General features: G+C 38.0%; 2 protein-coding genes across 10 annotated transcripts in view; one reads left to right on the top strand and one right to left on the bottom strand.

The window, feature by feature from the left end:
* LOC128205504 (uncharacterized) overlaps positions 1-9,429 on the top strand; it is a 115,030-nt gene extending 105,601 nt beyond the window's left edge. For 4 of the 5 annotated variants that reach the window (XM_052907222.1, XM_052907213.1, XM_052907240.1 and 1 more), the window contains 4 exons: positions 1,159-3,503; positions 4,991-5,036; positions 7,418-7,452; positions 8,589-9,429. In XM_052907222.1, the coding sequence (XP_052763182.1) occupies positions 1,159-3,503; positions 4,991-5,036; positions 7,418-7,444 (2,418 nt within the window). In that variant the 3' untranslated portion in view covers positions 7,445-7,452; positions 8,589-9,429. The remainder of the gene's footprint in view (positions 1-1,158; positions 3,504-4,990; positions 5,037-7,417; positions 7,453-8,588) is intronic. The other variant, XM_052907229.1, reaches the window with a different exon arrangement.
* A 1,915-nt stretch (positions 9,430-11,344) lies between these two features.
* Positions 11,345-18,885, bottom strand: part of LOC128246824 (ketimine reductase mu-crystallin-like) — a 37,299-nt gene continuing 29,758 nt past the window's right edge. For all 5 annotated transcript variants that reach the window (XM_052965322.1, XM_052965313.1, XM_052965297.1 and 2 more), the window contains 3 exons: positions 14,988-15,109; positions 14,623-14,707; positions 11,345-13,134 (listed from right to left, as the gene is read on the bottom strand). In XM_052965322.1, the coding sequence (XP_052821282.1) occupies positions 13,067-13,134; positions 14,623-14,707; positions 14,988-15,109 (275 nt within the window). In that variant the 3' untranslated portion in view covers positions 11,345-13,066. The remainder of the gene's footprint in view (positions 13,135-14,622; positions 14,708-14,987; positions 15,110-18,885) is intronic.

The following is an 18,885-nucleotide window of genomic DNA, read 5'->3' as shown; positions in this document are numbered from 1 at the left end:
GTACAACCATGTTTTGTTTGTTTTCCAATTACTTTTTAAGAATGACACATCAACTTGCTTCAAAAATGATAAATATGCCATTTAAATTTGCACAGCAAACAAACAAAGAGTTTATGGCATAAATTATACGCTTATTATACCCCCGACAAACGAAGTTTGAAGGGGGTATATTGGAGTCACCCTGTTGTCGGTCGGTCGGTCGGTTGGTCGGATACCGGATGGAATGTAATAAGACTTTATACAATGGTACAGCACATGAATCACTACACTTTTTTTAGCAAATTACAGAGTTATTGCCTTTTTCTGTGTTTTTATTTTTGTCAAACTTTTGTCCGGACAGTAACTTGAAAACTACTAGATGGAATAGCATAAAACTTCATACAATGATAAATCATAATGAGAGGCGGCGTTCGGGGGTATTAATCACCTTCAGTGATAGCTCTAGTTCTCATCAAAATGTATGATTTAAGTACAGTTGCATCATTTAATTGTATTTCACATCAATTTCTAATGCATCATTAGGTTTGATGAGATCTCTTTGCCACTTTGAAGTCAAGGGAAGTCCCTTGAAGAAAGAGCTTTTGCCATTTCTGAGAAAAGTTTAAAGGGTATGTTTAAAAAAGTTAAAAACTAGTTCTCTTTAACAAATGGACTGGAGATGTGCCATGTGATTCTTCCTTTAGCGGTAAATCGATGATTTCAATGTATCTTCAGCACTTCAGCAATAAGATAATTTGAAACATAAAACACGGTGACTATAGAGTGTAACATTAAAATGATAGTAACCCTTCAAATCTAGGGAAAATGTTGTGAATTAAAAAGAGAAATGGATCAATATCTGTATCATCATTAACAGCATCCATGAAAGCCTAATGCAAGATCAGTGAAATAATTTTTTTAACTTTTATACTTGTAAATCATAAATCGCTTCTGAAGGGGGTTATTCCGGATCTATAAAAACAAATTGAGGTAGGACCCTCAAAAGGTTAATTTGCTTCTGTAAGGGGGAGGGCCAGTTCAAAAGTGCCTTCCCCCCGTGGGTTATATGTTTAAATGGAATAGCCCTAAGTATAACTATCCAAACTGCTTTGGAAAAGTTTGTATTAGTTGATGAGTTCAAGGATTGTTGTGAAGTTATGGTAAATTTGTGTATTTCAGTTTCCGATGCAAGATCAGAAGCACAGTATTTTCCAGAGAGTTCAGCGCCTACGCAGTGTTCGACCCACAATACCTAGCACCACAGATAGTGACAGTGATGTGCCAACCAAAACACCACCTCGTAGAGAATCTCCAAGAATTCGAAAGAGAGAATCTCCAAAAACCCGCAAAAAAGACTCGCCAAAGACACGTAAACGAGATTCTCCTTCTTTAAAACGAAGAGAATCACCTCAGTTGAGGAAGAAAGACTCCTTAATAGCGCAACAGCCTATTCCAGAAAGTAGAATGCCAGAAAGAAGTGTGGAAAGAAGTGAAGAACATATAACTACTCTTAGTAATGTGTTATCAACCAAAAAACATAAAAGGGAACAAAAGGTTTTAACTGTAACATTACCAACAGCTAAAGTTGTGCTACCCAAATACTCTCCACTTGAAGTTATTACTGTAAAGAAATCTTTAGTGAAGAAAACAAGTATACCAACTGTTAAGGAGAAAGAAACATTGGACACATCTAGTGACAGTAGTGAGAAAAAGGTGCAAACCTCAAAAGGAACAGAACCTAAATTCCCTGAACTGCTTATTCCAGCGTGGAAAAAGCAATCACAGGGGGGAAAACAGTTGCAGAGAGTGCCACATATAGATTCAGATGAGGCATTTGAATCTGATGGTGAAGTGTTTATTCCAGAGAGACAAGTCTTACAAGAAACCGAGATTGTGCCGGATAAATCTAGGCCAGATGAAAGAATGGCAAGACTTCTAGTGGATAGGAGTCTTGATTCTAGTGAAACTAGTGAGGACACATTGAAGTTTACAACCCCAGAGCCAAGCCCTGCCATAAAACTGGAGCCTCCAATGTTTCCAGTTGATGTTCAGGTGTTACATAGACCTCCTCAAGATCCAATAGAGACTGCCTCAGACCCAGGACAGAGTCGACCTCACTCGATGATAAAAGTTTCCATCGAAACGCATGGAACTCCACTATTGCTACGGAAACCACCAACGGGGTACCAGTTACGCGGACGTGGGCAAATCTCCAGACATCATGTTTCTGCCATTCCAACCAAACAAATTAAACCAGCTCAAGAACTTTTGGATGAAAGCCAAAGATATCGTAGTGGTCATTCCATTTATCTTACAAGGATCTTAAAACGATACCCAATGAAAATTGAATGTAGAAGTCGAATTATGGATGAAACAAAACGTGTTAGTGAAAAAGAAAATATTTCATCTGGATATGTGAAAGCTATGGTTAAACAATTATCAAGGGAGGGAACCCCAGATTCTAGAGGCTCACCAAAAGTTACCCCAAGAGGTTTACCAACTTCAGGAACTGAATCTCCCAAATCTGAATTTGTGTCACATATAGTCAGAAAACTGTCAACACCATCTGAGGCAAGTGTTGAGAGAAGTGTCCTGTTAAAGGATTTGACTAATGGTGGTCAGGTTCAGAAACTTAAGCAAGCTTATGCTGTAAACCTTGAAGGATTACATGAAAGAAGGTACTCAGAGACTCTTGTTGTACACAAAAAAGGTTCACCAGATTCACAGCCATATGAATCATCATCATCAACATCATCCACATTGACATTTCCTCACCTTGGTTCCAAAACTGACACACCTGATAAGGGCAATGGGAGTGGTAGCTCGACAAGAGTTACCTACTCTTCCATGCCCATGCTCAGTCTCGAGGGAGAGGACCACGGTCGGGAGAGATCGGCCACCACATCGTCATCCTCCACTCGGGGCAAATCTCACTCACCAATGGGCAGCCCGTCAACCCGACATCGTGTCCATGTGGCTGTCTCCCTGTCTCCGGGCAAGTCAAGGCGTATCATACACCCGACACTGTCCCCTGCCAGAATGAGACGATTAATAGACCCGTCCTCACCAGGGAGACGGAGGCGTGTACAAGAACCTTCACCAATAGAAATCCTTACTGAAGAACCAGGGGAGACAATGTTTGCTCAACAATTAAAACCTCAACAACTCTCACCACCACTCTCACCATCCATCATCGATGTCAGAAGACGTTCACCTAAGCTGAAACGCAAGGAAAAGGCGACACAAGGGACCATAGAGGTGTTATGTAGACAGTCTATGACGTTTGATTTAGGGGTTTCTATGCATGCTCAAGAGGAGATTGCAGCGGCGGCTCAAGGGGACGAAGGAAGATCTCACACATTACCCATAAGGCACTCAACTTCCTCCACAACGTCTGCTAGCTCACAGTCTGAATTGGAAGGGGCATCAGCAGGCATGTCAGGGGACAAGAAAAAATCACGACACAAAAAAATTATGGACTCTTCGTTCATACAGAAATCCAAAAAGTTCTTTAAAGTTTCGAAGTAAGTATCTAACTCATTCATTGTTTAATCTTTGCTGTAAATATCCCTGTGTAAATTAAGCCATACTTTGATCAGCTATCTTTAAGTTACATTTAAATCATTTGCTTACTTTATCATGAAAAAGCAAATTATTATTTGGTTATTGGTTATTGTTTTAAGGCATTCATAAATCTATGTTATACAGATGCTTCTACAGTTTATGTTTGCATGCATCAAAATAGAGTACCAGGTAGTTCATTGTACCAGTAGAAAATAACAATATTGATGGTTCTGTTTCTAGGTAATAGACTTATTCAATGGCATAGTGCATTTTTACTTAATCCTTGGTGCCAGCTTGTCTGTTTCTAGAAGAGAAGTGGAGACATTGACATAGGGCTAGTATTGTTGCTTTTTGGCAGTGGCAGCAGAGTTGTGCAATGACCGTAACCTTAAAGCTGCACTCTCACAGATTGACCATATTGACAACTTTTTTTTTTGGTCTTGGAATGAACCAATCTTTGCGTAAATATTTGCAAATCAGTGATATAAGACTGGTGACATAATATCAGGTGGCAGATTTTAATATTTACATTTGAAAATTGATATTTTATAGCTAATGTTTTAGAGTTACTTACGCCGTAAGGAAAATGAAATTTTGGCAGTTTACCAAATAATTAAGATCTTTTCTACTGTGAGTTACCTTATATGACTGAATTGAAGGCACTGATGCCAAATGAGCTGATTCTGAGACAAAGAAGATAAAAAAAGGTCAAAACTGTCAATTTGTGAGAGTGAAGCTTTAAGCTTAAGCCTTAACTCAAAAACTGTCAAGATATTTGCATGAAACTCTGGACACATGCTTTTAATGGGAATAATGCATATTAAGGATTTGAATGGGTTAGATTAGTGTTGAGTTATGCCCTATGACCAGTGGAATACAGCTGTGGAGCACTAGCAATGCTTCATGAACTTTATGATTGTAGTCATTTTATAGGAATCAGTTGTATTGGACTTATTTTCATCATTCAAACATAACATATTTCTTTGATGTACCATATTCACATTATATTTATATATTGCTGGTTGCTGGCTTCATCCTGAGCTTTTCATTTTATTTTCATCATTGTGGCTTTCGCTTTGTTTTTCAACATTATTAGAACGGTATATTGATGGATTTAGTTGCCTCGTTGTATATTTTGTTTATGTGAAACTGTTGTTGGTCTTCTTGTAGTCTTAAATAACTTCAGTATCTGTCAAACTTGTCCTGTTTTATGCTCCTTTTTGCATTTGTTGCCTAGATGGGCTGGAAATAGAATAATTTTGTCCTATGAAAGCATGAAAGGGTGATTTTTTATCATGATGCAAAACTCTGCATTTTAAAAATAGTAATCAAAGCTATTTCTTTGTATGAAAAAGGACAAGTTTCATGCAAGTCCTATTTCCAGGCCGTATTTTTCTACTATTTTTGCGTTGTTCTATTTTCACTCATTCTCACATTATTTAACCAGGCAAGGGCGCTGTCCATCTTTTGAATGTTGTGGCTCCGACAGAGAGGTACGTTTCTTGTTGCTACGGAAACCCGGGCATTTGGGCACTCTCGTTATTTAACCTCATTCATTGTGATCATGAAAATAACTTCTATAAGTGAAAGGCAAACCTCATTCTGTATCCTTAACGCATTTCATTTCAGGGAATTTACTTCATTAATATCACTAACGATTCAATAGTAGTTTTAAGCGAATATAATTATAGACTATGTGAAAACGGACCTAGAGATCTTCTATTGAATTTATAGACTCCAAAAGTGGTTCATCATACAAGTATACAAGTATTTTGTGAAGAGAATAACAAAAATGTTATGAGGTTTCAAATCAATTTCACATATTTATATATTTCTTTTGAAAAAAATAGTTGTATTCAAAATTATTTTAAGTAAGACTAAAGATGAACAGCTACTGCGCTATTTAAAGTGATTTGCAAAGAAACTTGTATTTTGGATGTACTACACCTCAAACTACAAAAATAATCTTAAACAGCACTTCAATACTCAATATATATTGAAAAGTAAAGTATTCAATATTGAGTATGAAATGCAACTTTAATCTGAATAAGCCCTGAATGAGCCATAAAGGCCTGTTGCCCATCGGTGTTTCTGATTTTGTTGTTTCTTTGTGGTTTCTATGTGGTTTCCCCATGTATATGAAGAAGGTTGTAGATTTTATGTTCAGTTTAACTGTTTCTGTTTTTGGTTCACATTTTGTCAACACCCATTGTGCCATCACTGCTAGTAACATGTGACACTCGTGCAGTGGTCAAAGGGAATGATTGTTGTGTAAATAGATGTATTATTGTCCTACAAATGCACCATAGTTTGTAGATTTTAGCCAAATATGTGAGGAACTGTTCAAAGTAACTTCATCCTACAAATGTTTACTTTTGTTACAAATAGTCACTGTGTACAAAAACATATCCATAATTTTACAAGACAGCTATTACATGCAGGCATTATCATTTTCATACATAAATAGCTATGTGAATTTAGAACTTTAAATGGTGTGCATTCCAGGGGTGTAGCATGGCTGAAAATGGTGTGTTTGGGCGTATATTTGTACCAGTAAATATCTTAACAAGAACATCAATATCCTACATTTTACCTGAAATTGATGGCTCTCATAAATCAAAAAGGCATTTTGAAGAAGAAAAAGTCAGAAAGTAGTGCAAACTGCGGCCTACATGGCCTATAAGAAGATACACCCCTGAATTGGCATTATTACTCTGCAGCCAGTTGTACACAACTTCGGTAAATAGTCCATAGGTTACCTTTTGGCTAGATTGATGTGGTTTAAATGAATTGTTTGTTTATCAGTAATTATTAGATATATTACTATTGGCAAATAAATGAGCATTTTGGCTATTTAAATTTGACAAAAGAAAGAATTAACGATTCTTTTTACAATTGGCTTCAGATGAATGTTCTTGTTTTGTCTAGCCATCAGATTTTTCACTGTCATAAAACAAATACATGCACTGTTTGAAAGGCATGCACAAGATGTAGTGTCAAACAATATTCACAACATATTTGTGTAGGTTGATCTTAGAAGGATAAAAGATCACGTGGCACCAAGTGTGCCTCATGTTTTGTTTATCCAATTTCACATAAGACTATAGAACTACATTTGAACACCGTTTATCCGAAGTCATATGGACCCAGATAAAAAATTTGGATTAATTATTATTCGGATAAACAACTTTCAGAAAGTGACAGCATACCCGTAAAATTGGTGACATTAAGTTGTTAAGATTATGTCGACTACACATCACCATGTTGTATTGTGTTTGAGTGATCAGTTTAGTTTACATGTACATTAAATGATGTTTAACAAATGACAAATAATTTGTTACTATATACTCTTTTTGAAACAACCTGATGCATTTAAAACAAAATAGCAGCACATGCATGCATTCATTTGTGTAAATCAGCCATTATATACAAAATACACTACCACAATAAATCGCTCATTATCTGGCATTGATGTTTGCTACAAATGCATGCTCAATGTCATTCTTTAACAAGTGCTAATTTGTGCTTCATTATCACCTCAAGCCTTGCGTGCTATCGCAGTATAGTGTGAAAACTGTGAGTTGACTGTGTTCAAAACAAACATTGATAAATAGTTGTGAAATACTGACTTGGGACCATAATTTTGACTAAGAAATAGCCGTAATTTGGAAATAACAATTTTGATTTATCGATAAAAAAATTATTTAAACAAAGAAGAAATAAAATTGGGACCAAAAAATTTGATTCGAAATGGCGATAATCGGATAAACAGTGTTCTGATTAACAGTGTTTAAATGTACATGTTAATGACTTAACCAATTAACTGACCATTTCTGGATATTGTTGACATAAATGTTGTATTTTCTCCCAACAGATGAAAACTATTCACAGACAAACTTAACTATACAGGTACAGATGATTTGAGCATGTATTTCAAATGTTGGAGGAATTTGAATGAGTGTTTGTCCTTTCTGAGATGCCTTGTTTATTAATGTTCTTCACATCAACTATGGCTTATGGATCTCTTTTTCATAATGTATTTATAATGCAACCTCGCTTTTGGTTTGAAACTAAGTTGCTGTTAGACATTCTTAAATACTAACATACTCACAGCCTATATATTGCCATGCTGACCTTTACAGAGAACTATTTCAGCTTGTATTTATACATCTGGGCCTCAAAAACAGTCTGTGATAGTGCATGTCATGTTCAATTCTGTCTCAAAAACTAATAGAACAGCTCAAAGGCATCTACAGCATATATCTTATTTTTCAATCTGTATTATATTCTGCCATAGAAGAATATTGGTGGTCTTTAAATCATCTTTTTGAATTAACAGTTATTTTGTTTAAATCTGTTTAACAAGTTATAATTTCAAGAATTAAGTAAAATGATATTAGACGTGAAATCAACCAAATTGTTTTCAATTATTGCCATGATTTTAACAACTGAATAAATGTAGTAACATACAGACATGTGAACCAAGGTTAATGTCATTATACTCTCAACTGACCTGGAGGCATTACCATGGAGGCAAAATGATGAATAATTTTTATTTCTTTATAAATTGAACCGCATAGATAGTTATGGCTCGGTTGTTGAAACAATCGCTAAATTTTAACTAAAATATAGCGATTTTAGTCATTATAACAATAAATTTCATCGTAAAGTATTTAGCGATTGTTCCAACAACCGGGCCTCTGTTCGTGTATGTAAAGATTAAATCTTTTACCTTCCATCTTTTTGGGATGTACATTAGAAAAAAAATACAGCTTGAATTCAATGAAAGTTCAGTAGACTGCCAAGAAAATGTAAAAATATAATTCATGTCATGTCAAAATTCATGCTGTCAGTTACGCAATAATTATCAAATCACACTAAAAATAATTTGGAGAGTAGAGGGGTAGGTGGGTTAACAAAGTACATGTACCACAGGTAAAGTTCACATGTCTTTATTACTCCACATTTATTTTGTTTGAATTCTATGAATTAACATGTCTCTGAATAAAAGTGTTTTAATATCTGCCTAATTTTAATCTTTTCAGCAATATCTAGACACATGAAGGTCAAGGTCGACGTTAGGAATGTATCACCTCCCATCGCCTGGCAACAAGGGAGTGAAATGGAAGAGCTGGCCCAGTATGGGTCACATGACTGAGAGGTCAAGGTCATAGAACAGAGACAAATCTAAAATAAGCAACAATGTGAAGACTTTCAAACAAATTTGAAAATTAATGGTGTAGTTCAGAAAAGTATGGTTTATATACAAGCTTCTTTTAGGGAAGAGTGAGATTATTTTATTAAAAAAATATCTACCATTACACAAGTATTTAAAACATTTAAAAGGTTATTTAGAGGTATATACCACAAGATTGACATGATAATGAAGTGCAATGTTAAATAAAACTGTTGTGAGGCAATGTGCAATACTTTTTTTTGAAGTTTGAAATATTAACATTATATGAATACATTACATAGCTGTGATATGCAACATTTGACATCTGATTTTGTACAAGTATACAAATGGAACTAGTTATTTTACTTACTCACTTTATATCTTACATATGAAATACTAATTAATGGTGCTATAATATTTATGTTAAATTATTTGTACTCGACTAGTCAATGTATGTGTATTGAATGTATGTATGGATGACTGTGTAATAATAATAAAAATACTACAGACATTTAATCTATTTTAGATGATAATATAAAATTGTTTTTAATATTGAGCAAATTATTATAAATAATTAGTTTAAAAAGTATGACCATAATAATGTAATACTACTTTTTGAAAGTGAACACTTGCTTATAGTTATTTTATGATTGTAACTCTGATAAAAAGATTTGGTATGTATTTCTGGTGAAATAAAATTGTAAAGAGGATCATATTCAATTATTTTTATGAAAGAGAATTAATCCTGTCTGAACAACAAGAGTGCTGTGGAGTGAAGGCCATCTAGAGTCTTAAGTTGAACATGGGACGTAACTGAACAGGCATTGCTAGCATTTTGTCTCCTGCAACATGTGTAACAAGTATCACTTGAATATCTTGATTTGGAGTAATGGCCAAGTTTTTTAGATTTGCATACTTACAATGACAACAATACAAACGCAATGACAAGATCTTTTTCTTGAATTAGAACATAAGGTAACTCGAAATGCCGTAATGTGAGGAAATCAGTATTTCAATGATAGACTGAAAAAATACAGCCTTCATTGTGAGATTCAGTTTCAACTGTTTTTCTATTATAATAGCAGTGACCTCTATAAACGCTTTCGACATACCAAGTTTTGTCACAATATGTCAACCCTAACTTAAGTTTTTTAGTTTCAACTGTTTTTCTTTTTTAAAAACAGATCCCCAAACTCAATACCATGAAAAGTCTCCATAATCTCGTTCCTATATACCAAATTTGGTCGCAATATATCAACCCTAACTGAAATTATTTAGTACCAAACATTTTTTCTGTTTTTAGTTAGTGACCTTGACCGTAGCGACTCTAAATGCAATCCCATGAAAGATCTCCATAAACTCTTCCTATATACCAAGTTTGGTCACAAGATGTCAACCCAAACTGAAGTTACTACCGTAATCATTTTTTTTGTTTTTAGTAACATTGACCTTGACCCTTGTTCTTCCTGGACACTTGGTCAAGAATGCTTCCAGTAAACTCCTGAACACTTGTTCGAAAGTGTTCTTCCTGAACTCTTGGTCAAGAATTGTTTTAGTTCCTGAACAGCTGGTCAAGAATGGTTATAGTTCCTAAACACTAGGTTAAGAATGGTTCTAGTTCCTGAACACCTGGTCAGGAATGGCTCTAGTTCCTGAACACCTGGTCAAGAATTGGCTCTAGTACCTGAACACCTGGTCAGGAATGGCTCTAGTACCTGAACACCTGGTCAGGAATGGCTCTAGTACCTGAACACCTGGTCAAGAATGATTATATATGTAGCTCATGAACCACCTGGTCATGAATGGTTCTAGCTCATGAAAACTCAGTCATGAATGGTTATAGTTCCTGAAAACCCAGTCAAGATTGGTTCTTATTCTTAAACACATGGCCAAGAATGGTAATATAGGTATGTAGTTCATGAACATTGGGTCAAGAATGGTTATATATGTAGTTCATGAACACTCGGTCAAGAATGGTAATATATGTAGTTCATGAACACTCAGTCAAGAATGGTTCTAGTTCATAAACACTCAGTCAAGAATGGTTATAGTTCCTGAACATCTGGTCATGATTGGTTCTAATTCTTAAACACCTGGCCAAGAATGGTTATATAGGTATGTAGTTCATGAACATTGGGTCAAGAATGGTTATATATGTAGTTCATGAACATTGGGTCAAGAATGGTTATATATGTAGTTCATAAACATTGGGTCAAGAATGGTTATATATGTAGTTCATGAACATTGGGTCAAGAATGGTTATACATGTAGTTCATGAACACTCGGTCAAGAATGGTTATATATGTAGTTCATAAACACTCGGTCAAGAATGGTTATAGTTCCTGAGCACCTGGTCATGATTGGTTCTACTTTCTGAACACCCGGCCATGATTGGTTCTAATTCTTGAACACCTTGTCAATTGAATTTCACTATTTAACAGTTGTTTTGAGCATACCACAGGTATCGATTTAGTAGATACTAGGAGTGCCGTACGAAGGTATATTGTAATTTACCATACAAAGAAATGTACGGCAATGCGTACAACATATACAGCAGTACAAAGTAATAGACCACCATACCATATGATCCAAAATATATAGCTTCATTAATATGATATACTAATAAACACTTGTGCTCTTTTATTCAGATACAAATAAAACAAAACATATATTATAATCATTTCAGTGTGTAGGTTAAATATTTTCTTGAGCTAGAGTACACAACACGTCCATATAAGAACATATTTTACATGCATGATTGGAACGGTAGAAATAAACTAAGTTCTTCTTTAAGGAAGGTAATATTCAGCAGAAAAATTTATAGTACAGGCTCACTATACAAGCATATAACAAACAAAGAGTACTGGTTGGGAGACAGCAATATGAAATTAAATATTTTGAAAATCTAATTATGTTGTAGAAGCATTGAATCTGATTTTAGTAGAAGTTCATAACGTTAGATGTTCTGAGAAGAAAGAGAGGCAAGGAAGAGATTATGAGTGTAAATGATCAATGACTATCAAATCTTTTTGTCATGTGAATACAGCAATTAATACTTTCAAACAATACTTGTTTCGCACTTCTGTCAGGATGTCTTCACCAGATAGAAAAGAAAGTATTATTAAAATGGTTAAAGCTTTTACATTGGGCGCCTATGATTACTTGTCTCCTGATTTTCCACAACTTCATTGGGAGGACGGAACAACATTACATGAAGATGGTGGTTCAGGGAACAACAATCGGTCTGCAGGTGACTGTGCAGAAGATTCCCATCAGAGAACAGTTTATTTGTTTTGAGAAAATCTGAATTAAGGGACGATTTAAAATTAGCAACAAGTCCACAGCCTTTACTTCACTTGAAAGAGAACTCCATGCTGAGATTGTAGAAAGTTGGGTACATTGATGTACAGTTCAAAAACCTGAAATGTTGGAGGAGTAATAGTTTCAAAAACCGGAAATGGTGGATGAATTTCTTAGTTATGTTGTTGATGTTTGCCCTATTGTCTGAGGAACCAAATGACAAGTGATCATTTTTCATTTTGCAGAAGAGAAGAAGTATGCAAATGCAGAGAGACCAGACAAGAACCAGTGATGATTCGTGCGACTACATTTTGGATGTTATCTTGTTCATCTTTTTCAAACTGTGTACTATTATTCCAGAAAACATCAGCAGACTCCAAGATTGGTCCCACGAAAGAGGTATATAAATTAGGACCTCAAGTTGATAGTAAGGACTTTATGAAGATCATTCTAGACAAAGCATTGTCAATATGGTTAATTATTATAATTGATGCCAGTTGCCATCATCAAAGAATGAGATGCCTATGTGTAAGTGTGATTCCACACAAGGGATTGAACACTGTTGAACAGGTACACAGGAATCAATTGTTTCTTTTATAACATAGACCATTGATTCAGATTTAGCAGGACTGAATTTAACAAGCCATTTATCAGCCTAGATATATATATTCTAATAATGTCAGGCTGTAGTTTTATAGCTGCAGTCTGAGGAGAATCCACAATGACAGACAGACTTGTAACATCAGCAAGTTGTCAACAAGATCAGAATATATTTATTTCAAACTTATTCATATTCATTGTTTCTCTTTTCGGATACATCGTTTCTCCAAGCCATGTTGTTAACATTTAACTGGCCTGGTTACACACAAGCATTTGTCATTCCAAACACCTGCATGACCAGAGATTAGATCTAAGTTATAAATGTTCTGAAACAATTTTTTCAATTGAGTCAACCATGAACATAGTCTTGTGAGGTTAACGGAAGTCCACTCTCACTTGAATATTGGTTTGGGATATAGTCTTGTGAAGTAAAACCAAGCCACTTGTTCAAGTTGACTGTTCAGCCATCATCTGTAGAACCAACTCTCCAGCCATTGTGTCTTCAATCGAGATACCTGGAAATAGATAGATCAGTTTGTTTATTAATATCAATAATGCAGTTATTAATACTTATTGTTTTGCAGTTAATTTTGCTGACATTAATTAAGAGGCCAGCTGCTGGATGGTTATCCTGTTGGTGTGAGCCTGTAGCTCAAGTGGCCAGCCGCTGCATGGATATCCGGTTGTAATATCCAGTTGGTGTGACCCTGTAGTTCAAGGGGCCAACTGCTGGATGGATACACGGTTGGTGTGTCCCTGTAGCTAAAGGGGCCAGCTGATGGATGGATGGATATCAAATTAGTGGGGCCAGATTCTGGATGGATATCCATTTTTTTATTTTCATGAACAAAATTAAGAAAAGTATCTCACATATTATACATGTAAGACTACATGAACACGCATGTCAGGTCACTAAATGAACATGAACATGCATGTCAGGTCACTAAATGAACATGAACATGCATGTCAGGTCACTAAATGAACATGAACACGCATGTCAGGTCACTAAATGAACATGAACACGCATGTCAGGTCACTAAATGAACATGAACACACATGTCAGGTCACTAAATGAACATGCATGTCAGGTCACTAAATGAACATGAACACGCACGTCAGGTCACTCAATGAACATGAACACGCATGTCAGGTCGCTAAATGAACATGAACACGCATGTCAGGTCACAAAATGAACATGAACACGCATGTCAGGTCACTCAATGAACATGAACACGCATGTCAGGTCACTAAATGAACATGAACACGCATGTCAGGTCACTAAATGAACATGCATGTCAGGTCACTAAATGAACATGAACATGCATGTCAGGTCACTAAATGAACATGAACACGCATGTCAGGTCACTAAACGAACATGCATGTCAGGTCACTAAATGAACATGAACATGCATGTCAGGTCACTAAATGAACATGAACATGCATGTCAGGTCACTAAATGAACATGCATGTCAGGTCACTAAATGAACATGAACATGCATGTCAGGTCACTAAATGAACATGAACACGCATGTCAGGTCACTAAATGAACATTAACATGAACACGCATGTCAGGTCACTAAATGAACATGAACACGCATGTCAGGTCACTAAATGAACATGAGCACGCATGTCAGGTCACTAAATGAACATGAACACACATGTCAGGTCACTAAATGAACATGAACACGCATGACAGGTCACTAAATGAACATGAACATGAACACGCATGTCAGGTCACTAAATGAACATGAACATGAACACGCATGTCAGGTCACTATACTTGAACACGCATGTCAGGTCACTAAATGAAACCAAATCTCAACAGTTGGTGTTGCTATGGAAAATTTGTACAAATAGGATAGTCATATGAGAAAATACCATGAAATTACGTGGAAAATTGTAATATTAATCTTACATTTAAGACTAACACACATATTAGGAATACATGTACCGGTATATAACAATTTGATGTGTATTATACTTCTCAAAAACATGAATATTACCAAGGGACTTAAATATGGTGAGCTCATTTTTCTTTGCTTCCATTTGTCCAAGAATAACCTCCCCTATTTCAGCATAAACATCAGCCTGTAATTAAAAGTTTACCTTCTATATCAAATTCTAATTGGGCAAAATAGAAAAAATATATAAATGGTTTGATAATGCCAACTGCAGAAACCATATATAAGATGAGCATATGAAAAACTGAATGATATGGCAAACTATAGAAACCATCTTAAGATGCGCATATGCAAACTGTTGGATAATGTCAAACTGTAGTTTCCATGTAAAGAATGAACATAAGAAAATTTATGTTTTATAAATGAAAGCATTTTTATGCTGATAAATTAGACCAATGGAAGATGACCTTGGACAAGATGACATCGCCACTCTCCTTCAGCGCGGCCTCCCTGCTATCAACATACAATACCGCAGACCTGGTCAGCTCAGGGTCCAGCTCACACCAATCATATCGACATGCACCCACAGCTGAATAGTATGCAATACATTTTTATGTCTTCAACAAGCTTTTGTAATAATTTTAAAGAAAAATGATCGTTTCCCATGAACCAAAGCAATTTGTAACAAAATAATGTATTCAATAGCACATATGATTTACCAAAAAATAATGTAAAAAGTTGCAAAACCCATGCACAATTGAAACAAACTACAGTAAATCACCATTGATATGAGCCCCAGCTTTCACCCAGGCTGCCTGAACTACAGTAAATCACCTTTGGAATGAGCCCCAGGTTTCACCCGGGCTGCCTGAACTACAGTAAATCACCATTGGAATGAGCCCCAGGTTTCACCCAGGCTGCCTGAACTACAGTAAATCACCATTGGTATGACCCCAGGTTTCACCCAGGCTGCCTGAACTACAGTAAATCACCATTGATATGAGCCCCAGGTTTCACCCTGGCTGCCTGAACTACAGTAAATCACCATTGATATGAGCCCCAGGTTTCACCCTGGCTGCCTGGACTACAGTAAATCACCATTGATATGAGCCCCAGGTTTCACCCAGGCTGCCTGAACTACAGTAAATCACCATTGATATGAGCCCCAGGTTTCACCCAGGCTGCCTGGACTACAGTAAATCACCATTGATATGAGTCCCAGGTTTCACCCAGGCTGCCTGAACTACAGTTAATCACCATTGATATGAGCCCCAGGTTTCACCAAGGCTGCCTTGACTACAGTAAATCACCATTGATATGAGCCCCAGGTTTCACCCAGGCTGCCTGAACTACAGTAAATCACCATTGATATGAGCCCCAGGTTTCACCAAGGCTGCCTTGACTACAGTAAATCACCATTGATATGAGCCCCAGGTTTCACCCAGGCTGCCTGAACTACAGTAAATCAGCATTGGTATGAGCCCCAGGTTTCACCCAGGCTGCCTGAACTACAGTAAATCAGCATTGGTATGAGTCCCAGGTTTCACCCTGGCTGCCTGAACTACAGTAAATCAGCATTGATATGAGCCCCAGGTTTCACCCTGGCTGCCTGGACTACAGTAAATCACCATTGATATGAGCCCCAGGTTTCACCCAGGCTGCCTGAACTACAGTAAATCACCATTGATATGAGCCCCAGGTTTCACCCAGGCTGCCTGGACTACAGTAAATCACCATTGATATGAGTCCCAGGTTTCACCCTGGCTGCCTGAACTACAGTAAATCACCATTGATATGAGCCCCAGGTTTCACCCTGGCTGCCTGAACTACAGTAAATCACCATTGATATGAGCCCCAGGTTTCACCCTGGCTGCCTGAACTACAGTAAATCACCATTGATATGAGCCCCAGGTTTCACCCTGGCTGCCTTGACTACAGTAAATCACCATTGGTATGAGCCCCAGGTTTCACCCAGTCACCTGAACTACAGTAAATCACCATTGATATGAGCCCCAGGTTTCACCCAGGCTGCCTGGACTACAGTAAATCACCATTGATATGAGTCCCAGGTTTCACACAGGCTGCCTGAACTACAGTTAATCACCATTGATATGAGCCCCAGGTTTCACCAAGGCTGCCTTGACTACAGTAAATCACCATTGATATGAGCCCCAGGTTTCACCCGGGCTGCCTGAACTACAGTAAATCACCATTGATATGAGCCCCAGGTTTCACCAAGGCTGCCTGAACTACAATAAATCACCATTGATATGAGCCCCAGGTTTCACCCGGGCTGCCTGAACTACAGTAAATCAGCATTGGTATGAGCCCCAGGTTTCACCCAGGCTGCCTGAACTACAGTAAATCACCATTGGTATGAGCCCCAGGTTTCACCCAGGCTGCCTGAACTACAGTAAATCACCATTGGTATGAGTCCCAGGTTTCACCCAGGCTGCCTGAACTACAGTAAATCATCATTGGTATGAGCCCCAGGTTTCACCCAGGCTGCCTGAACTACAGTAAATCACCATTGGTATGAGTCCCAGGTTTCACACAGGCTGCCTGAACAACAGTAAATAACCATTGGTATGAGCCCCAGGTTTCAACAACCAGGCTGCCTGAACTACAGTAAATCGCCATTGGTATGAGTCCCAGGTTTCACCCAGGCTGCCTGAACTACAGTAAATTGCCATTGGTATGAGTCCCAGGTTTCACCCAGGCTGCCTAAACTACAGTAAATCGCCATTGGTATGAGCCCCAGGTTTCACCCATGCTGCCTGAACTACAGTAAATCAGCATTAGTATGAGCCCCAGGTTTCACCCAGGCTGCCTGAACTACAGTAAATAACCATTGGTATGAGCCCCAGGTTTCACCCAGTCACCTGAACTACAGTAAATAACCATTGGTATGAGCCCCAGGTTTCACCCAGTCACCTGAACTACAGTAAATAACCATTGGTATGAGCCCCAGGTTTCACCCAGTCACCTGAACTACAGTAAATCGCCATTGATATGAGCCCCAGGTTTCACCCAGGCTGCCTGAACTACAGTAAATCGCCATTGGTATGAGCCCCAGGTTTCACCCAGTCACCTGAACTACAGTAAATCACCATTGGTATGAGCCCCAGGTTTCACCCAGTCACTTGAACTACAGTAAATAACCATTGGTATGAGCCCCAGGTTTCACCCAGTCACCTGAACTACAGTAAATAACCATTGGTATGAGCCCCAGGTTTCACCCTGGCTGCCTGGACTACAGTAAATAACCATTGATATGAGCCCCAGGTTTCACCCAGGCTGCCTGAACTACAGTTAATCACCATTGATATGAGCCCCAGGTTTCACCCAGGCTGTCTGAACTACAGTAAATCACCATTGAAATGAGCCCCAGGTTTCAACAACCAGGCTGCCTGAACTACAGTAAATCACCATTGGAATGAGCCCCAGGTTTCACCCAGGCTGCCTGAACTACAGTAAATCACCATTGGTATGAGTCCCAGGTTTCAACAACCAAGATGCCTGAACTACAGTAAATCACCATTGGTATGAGCCCCAGGTTTCACCCAGGCTGCCTGAACTACAGTAAATCACCATTGGTATGAGTCCCAGGTTTCACCCAGGCTGCCTGAACTACAGTAAATAACCATTGGTATGAGTCCCAGGTTTCACCCAGGCTACCTGAACTACAGTAAATTGCCATTGGTATGAGTCCCAGGTTTCACCCAGGCTGCCTGAACTACAGTAAATCGCCATTGGTATGAGCCCCAGGTTTCACCCAGTCACCTGAACTACAGTAAATAACCATTGGTATGAGCCCCAGGTTTCACCCAGTCACCTGAACTACAGTAAATCACCATTGATATGAGCCCCAGGTTTCACCCAGTCACCTGAACTACAGTAAATAACCATTGGTATGAGCCCCAGGTTTCACCCAGTCACCTGAACTACAGTAAATAACCATTGGTATGAGCCCCAGGTTTCACCCAGTCACCTGAACTACAGTAAATCGCCATTGATATGAGCCCCAGGTTTCACCCAGGCTGCCTGAACTACAGTAAATCGCCATTGGTATGAGCCCCAGGTTTCACCCAGTCACCTGAACTACAGTAAATCGCCATTGATATGAGCCCCAGGTTTCACCCAGGCTGCCTGAACTACAGTAAATCACCATTGGTATGAGCCCCAGGTTTCACCCAGTCACTTGTACTACAGTAAATAACCATTGGTATGAGCCCCAGGTTTCACCCAGGCACCTGAACTACAGTAAATCACCATTGGTATGAGCCCCAGGTTTCACCCTGGCTGCCTGGACTACAGTAAATCACCATTGGTATGAGCCCCAGGTTTCACCCTGGCTGCCTGGAC

The sequence above is a fragment of the Mya arenaria genome, chromosome 2 (genome assembly GCF_026914265.1).
Source record: "Mya arenaria isolate MELC-2E11 chromosome 2, ASM2691426v1".
NCBI lineage: Eukaryota > Metazoa > Mollusca > Bivalvia > Myida > Myidae > Mya > Mya arenaria.
This window is presented reverse-complemented; position numbering and strand designations above follow the sequence as displayed.